This window comes from Semicossyphus pulcher, unplaced genomic scaffold, assembly GCF_022749685.1.
Source record: "Semicossyphus pulcher isolate SPU_LCO1_2020_fin unplaced genomic scaffold, fSemPul1.0.p SCAF_10, whole genome shotgun sequence".
Classification (NCBI taxonomy): Eukaryota; Metazoa; Chordata; class Actinopteri; order Labriformes; family Labridae; genus Semicossyphus; species Semicossyphus pulcher.
In genome coordinates, this window is record NW_027211604.1 from 4,314,892 (window position 1) to 4,321,645 (window position 6,754).

The 6,754-nt window shown below is 43.0% G+C and overlaps 1 protein-coding gene across 1 annotated transcript; it reads left to right on the top strand.

The window, feature by feature from the left end:
* The first annotated feature begins 1,191 nt into the window (after positions 1-1,191).
* Positions 1,192-3,595, top strand: LOC138601832 (uncharacterized protein C11orf87 homolog). Its single transcript, XM_069673088.1, has 2 exons — positions 1,192-1,649; positions 2,068-3,595. The coding sequence occupies exon 2, from the start codon at positions 2,166-2,168 to the stop codon at positions 2,583-2,585; it is 420 nt and encodes a 139-aa protein (XP_069529189.1). The 5' UTR covers positions 1,192-1,649; positions 2,068-2,165; the 3' UTR covers positions 2,586-3,595.
* Positions 3,596-6,754: the final 3,159 nt, after the last annotated feature.

Genomic DNA, 6,754 nt, shown 5'->3' on the forward strand with positions numbered 1-6,754 from the left:
CTCAGACTTGTTTAGATAAGTTAGGAATAAGGGACACACTCTATAGGCTGCAGGTATTTTTGAAACTTTGGTTCTGCAGACACCATTAGTCATAAAAACAGAGCATTACTTTCTGTATGGGAAAATGGTGTCAGTGTGTTGTCCCTGTTCTTTAAGGTAGGTCAAGGTGTGTCCTCATTGTGGAAACAACTCCTTATAGCATTCTCCTTCACCCATATTTCTATATTTGAAGAACGTGTCACACAGCCTGCAGCAATCTTCAACAAGAGAGGAGCTGGGATCCATCTGAGGGTCTAAACTAGGGGGTTTAAGACGTATTTCAAGATTTAAACAGTTCAATAAAAGTAAAGTGAGGATGTAATATATTATTCAGAAGTTTTAATGTTGGAAAAGGGTCCTTAAGAGGGCATCCTAATCTTATATCATCTAATACATCTATGGCCCTTATTAAAACATTTCCATAATATCGTTCTGAAATCATGGCTGTACTAAATCTTTAAAGTTTGAACGTTATCCAAGCGATAGAAGGACAAAGTCAAAGGCAACACTGTGATTTGTTTTCACCTTCAAAATTCAGTTTTTCAACCTTATCTTTTAAAGAAACAGAACTTTTTGAATGGAGTTCAATAAGATCTGAGATTGTGCGAAGGACCGGCTGCCCTTAGGCTGACATAAAACTTTAATAATATGAAATTAACATACATATTATATCAAACGGATGTTGAGTCGGAGCTCGAGAACCCACTAAAACCACCGTCCTCCTGTCTGATACAGCTTTCAAGAGTGTTTAATGACAGATTTTAATTGTGACGGACTGTTTTCATTAAAATTTTAAGCCATTTTCAGCTGTGCATCTGTGATACATTGATGTGTAGGTCTACATTTGTGCGTGCTTCACAATGCCTCTGAGACTGGGCAGGTGTGATGCCAAAAATGTGCCAAATCTTCTGGGGAAAAGCTGGTAATTGACACATGCCTCCTACACTCAGTTTAGCCCAAGAATTACCAGACAGCTGCACATTATTTACATCATCCATAAGAAGGCTTAAACGCCCGAAATCATGTAGGTTTGCAGCATCTGACTGACCACACCCTCCAGGATGCATGTGGTTACCGATCAGGGTCTAACAGTAAAACCAACTTACCTCTGTGTTTATTCATGATTTGATTCAGGTATGAACTCATGGGACTTTATTATTAGAGTGGTTAGGAGGAGACACGAGCCCACTGGTGCTGCTGATACACAGACTTTTGAAGAAGAAAAAAAAGGACAGCCCTGCCAGCTGACTAGTATACGGGACCTTTAATGCAGCTGCAGCTCTTCATTCAGATGCTGAGTGGAGCAGCGGATGACCGTAGGAGGGACGCGTTTCTAGGAGAAGCAGACCACATCTTTATTCACACAGCATTTTTTTAAAACCCCACTTTGACGCTTACTGAGGGATTTTCTTTTCATATTTAGTATTTAGCTGGGGAAGTGTTTCTCTGGATGCAGACTGAGCGGATTGCGGCAATCAAAGCGTCCTGAGTGATCGGAGCTCAGCAGCAGCATCACATTGCATGAAATGCGTCACCGTGATCCAGTTTTCACATTTACAAATATCGGCTCTGCGCTCACGGACGGTTCCCTGCACTGACCATTTCACCAGGTAAGAATTCCCTTTATTTAAATAAATAAACGAGGCTTAAAATGCAACAAATGCAAACATCGTTCTCTGGTAATCTTTAAAACGCTGCTGCGTGAAGTGCGGGAGGGGATGGTTTCTGTTCTTGGAGGCCTGCACATTACAATAGATGATGTATTGTCCCGACTCCCATCCCGTCTCACATTCAAAGCAACGTCCGTTTTTCACATTGATCAGCAGCATATGCTCAACTAAGCGCTGGCAGATTTTATCTTCTGTGATTGCGCGTCAAATGGTGAACACTTCCCGTGTTATTTTTTCATATTGGTCTGATTAATGTAGCCTGGACCGGTAAATGAGTTTTGGTGGGCGTGTTTCTGATCGTTCTGATAGGCAGTGTCCTCTGGATGTGCGGGTCTCATGTGTCTTCTTTTCGGTGCAGGTAACCACATGCGCGGGCCGGTGTCACCACGCTGAGCCCGGAGAGCACGAAGGGTACTGGGGTCAGAGCGACAAGAGTGGCCGGGAAAGGTGGACCTAATGACGGCCAGAACCTCTGAGGCCTCGGGACTGTCGGTGCCGCTGCACCGCTGTCACGGGGCTGCCAACAACGGCACCTGCGCGGAGCAGCTCAGCCTCTTTCCGCCGTTCTCCTCCACCCTCGCGCTCCTCGTGCTGGTGGCCGTGCTCGTGGGGATCATCCTCGTTTCCCTGGCAACGTTCCACTTCCACAAGAGGAAGCTCCGGAATAGGAAGATCCAGCGCGCGCAAGAGGAATACGAGCGCGACAGTCGCAACCCTGCGCGCGCCGGAGAGCCCGCGAGGCCGTGCGTCATCGTCCGACCGGTGAGATGCGAGGAGAAGCTCTCGTGCCAGAGCGCAGAGAGCGGGGACGTCAACGACAACGAGGCGGCGGAGGAGACACAGGCGATGCACGAGACAGTTCCTATTGACTGTTAACTTGGTGCAACTTCAGGGAATGAGACTGTGGAATAAACAGGAAAAGCAATAAGGCACAAAGAACTCCCACACCCATGTCTGCTGCTTGTAGATGATTTAGAACAGTAGGAAAAAAATCAGAATATTAAGCAGAATAGGCCTAGAAGTAACACTAGTAGGCTTCATTAGAGGCACATAGGTTAGCTATGCAGCCTAAGTTCTTAACACTAGTATTTAGCCAACCGGTAATTCCTTAAGAACCTGTATAAAGTATTTGCCTGCTTTGACTTTTGGACCTCTTCCTCTTCCCCAGCATAAAAACGTTGTTTAAACCTCAGAGATGTTTAAACTTTAAATCCTTCCCGGGATGTGACACATGGTTGTGTTAAATTATTAAGAGTTGGTGACACAACACAGTCCATAATGGCTCGCTGATCTTCCTTGGCATGTCCTATGACACACTACCACTATGTAGTTAGACTATAATGGATGTTGTGGTGCTGTTAGGCAGTGCAATGCTGCATATAGGCTGTAGAAATGGCTTATTTGTATGCGTAGTATTTTTTCCTTGAATTAAGTGACTTAGCATATTTGCATAAAGTACTGTCCTCCAATGTCTGTTAGACATCTGTAGGTAGCTCTAGTTAGCCTGACAGGATGCAAGACTTTTTGCTGTAGTTATGCACATAAGATTTGTTTCATTAATGTGTCAGATAGTGAGTTTTAGCGCTAATAGAGTATTTTCGTTTTTGAGTATTTATAATGTATTCTCTGACATGTAATAACTTGAGAATCCTTCCGACAGGGGGTTATAGTTCAAGCCAGTCTTATTTTTGATCCTTCATATTGTATCATAGTGGGCCTAAAAGAAATTATGTGTCATTTATTATATGAATTCACTGTAAATGTATGCCATTAAGAGAGCTGGAATGTTTTACAGTAACGTCATCTTTCTGAATCATATAATCTGCCTTATCAAAGGAAAATATGTAATATTCAAAGTTTATAAATAAATACTTACATTATGTTAATCCCTTTGAATGTGTCAGTAACTTTTAACACTTTATGACCATTATGTAACACACCTGAATATTGCTACTCAGCAAAATGTACAACTGACATTTGATAATATGCTAATATTTGGATGGATTTTCAACACGTCACGCATTCCACTTGACAAGTACAAATTACCTTCCTAAAGAAGATCCATCAAATTTTTACAAGGTCCCTTGCAAGGACCCTTAAAGCTACCAAAAAAGCTTGTCACTGCTAACAGAAGTTCTATAAGACCATATGAAATGGAGCCATGTGTATTGAATACAGAATTAGATCCACTGCATGTAGAACAACGCCTTCTGTATAGACCCTATCGGTCTTTCAGTGTGATTTATTGACATGCAGGTTATCCATAGAAGTACCATTCGTAATCTCAACATCTCCATGTAATGGCGCCGCAGCCTGTCTTATTGGAGGTCAGTGGAAGTGAATCAGCATCAGTCAGTGTGTTGGCCAGGTACCAGGACACCATGTTCCTAATTGTCCCCAGCAAGAAAAGCCCGAGAATATGAAGCAGTCTTTGGCGAGGCTCCAGCCCTGGAAGATGCACTGACAGACTACCCGTCTATCTTATCTCATTGGCATAAGTGCAACGGAGTGAAACCATTTATCTTCGCAGGGAAATTGGAAGCAAGACAACGAAAGATGACTAATGCAGTTTACATTTAAACATACGAAACGTTAGCTTACAATTTATAGATTAGGATCTAGAACACTGCACGTCTTCAGCATCTAAAACAGCAAGTAGATGGACTTAATGGAACAGCACTCTGCAATAAAGAGAGATAGCTTTCTTGTAAATGATGTTATTCCAAGCAACTGAGAGCAGGTGCAGAATGTATTAGTCATAAAGAAACCAAATAACAATCCTTTTGCCTTCCAGCCATCCGGTCGTAATACACATCGCTCGCTTTGACCTAGCTATGAGACACCTTTACATCTGCTAAAAAGGGAAGTTAAATTGGATTCACAAGGGGGGTGAAACAAATCTTTCCAATAAGGGTAAATTTACGATGAGAAATATAGCTAGCTGGCTTTTCGTGGAAAAGACTGCATGCGATTGACTGGACATGGATGGCACTCTCATGCTCAGTAGCAAGGGATGGAAGAGGTACATGGCTTGAAATTGATGAAAGTGAGTGCCTAGGAATCCATGGAAATCAATAGCTCAGGATTGTCTGAGGCTAGGCATGGATGAAGGTCAGTGAATAGGAATTTATGCAAATCAGTGGCAAGGAACGGCTGGGATAATGTACAGAAGAAGTCAGTGGCTTGGGAAAAAGGGGGCCATGGCTAGGAACGGATCAAGGTCAGTAGTTGGAATTAGTGGAGGTCAATTTCTAGTTGTGGTCAGTGGCTTGGGATGGATACGGATCAGTGAATAGAAATCCATGGTAGTCAGTGCCTAATAATCAATGCAGGGCAGTGACAAGGAATTGATGGAAAAATGGAGGGCAGTCGGTGGCTATGAATAGATCAAGGTCAGTGGTTAGGAATAGATGAAGATAAATTAATGTGCATGGTCAGTGACTAGTGATGGATGAAGGTCAGTAAATAGGAATCTTTGGAGGTCAGTGGCTAGAAATCAATGCAGGTTATTGGCAAGGAATGGATGGAAGAATTGAGGGAAATCAGTGGCTATGAATTGATGAAGGTCAGTGGTTAGGAATGGATGGGGTAAATTAATAGGGATGGTCAGTGGCTAATGTTGGACCAAGGCTATGAATTGATGAAGGTCAGAAGCTAGGGATAGACTGAAGCTTATTAGTGGTCAGTGGCAAAGGATAAAGGCTAGTTAATAGAAATCCATGGAGGTCAGTGGCAAGGAATGACTGGAATAACGGAAGGAAGTTAGGGGCTAGGAATTAATGAAGGTCAGCGGTTAGATGGGGTAAATTGATAGGATGGTCAACCGTGATGGACCAAGGTCACTGAATAGAAATCCATGTAGGTCAGTGGCTAGAAATCATTTATGGAACGAATGGAAGAATGAAGGAAAGTCAGTGGCTATGAATTGATGAAGGTCAATGGTTAGGAAAAGATGGGGGGAATAGATAGTGATGGTCAGTGGCTAGAGATGGATGAAGGTCAATGAATCTGAATCCTTGGAGGTCATTGGCAAGGCTGAAATAACCGAAGGAAGTCAGTGACTGGGAATAAATGAAGGTCATCGGTTAGGAATAGATGAAGATCAATTGATAGGGATGGTTAGTGGCTAGTGATGGCTGAAGGTGTGTGAGTAGTAATCCTTGGTTATTGTTATCCTGAGGGTATTGGCTACGAATCAATCAAGGTCATTAGCTAGAAATCAATCAGAGTCATTGGCAGTAATAGATGGAAGAATGGCGGGAAATCAGTGGCTATTAAGAATGAAGGTCAGTGATAAGGAATAAATGGGAGTAAATTGCTACGGATGGTCAGTGGCTAGTGATGGACCAAGGTCAGTGAATGGGAATCCATGGACGTCAGGAGGTAGACATTAATGCAGGCCAGTGGCAAGGAATGGAAAGAAGAATGGAGGAAAGTCAGTTGCTATTAATTGATGATGATCAGTGGTAAGGAATAGATGGAGTTTATTTGATGGGGATGGTCAGCTGCTAGGGATGGGTGAAGGTCAGCGAGTAGGCATCCTTGGAAGTTATTGGCGAGGAACTAATGAAGGTCAGTGGCAAAGAATGGCTAAAATAACGTAAGGAAGTATGTGGCTAAGAATAAATGGGGTCAGTGGCTGGGAATTAGTGGATGTAATTTCTACTTGTGGTCAGTGGCTGGGGATGGATGAAGGTCAGTGGCTGGAAATAGATGAAGGTCGGTGAATCTAATTCCTTGGAGGCCATTTGCTAGGAATCAATGATGGTCAGTGGCAAGGAAGGAATGGAAAAATAGAGGAATTGAGAAACAGAGAAGTCAGTGGCGAGGTATTGATGAAGGTCAGTAGCGAGGACAAAGATGGAGAACCATTACTAGTTTTGGTCGGTGGCTGGGGATTAAGGTCAGTTAACAGGAATCCATGGAGGTCAGTGGTTAGGAATGGAAGGAAGAATGGAGGAAATTCAGTGGCAATTAATTGATGGTCAGTGGTTAGGAGTAGGTGGAGATCATTTGATAGGGATGGTCAGTAGCAAGGGATGAAT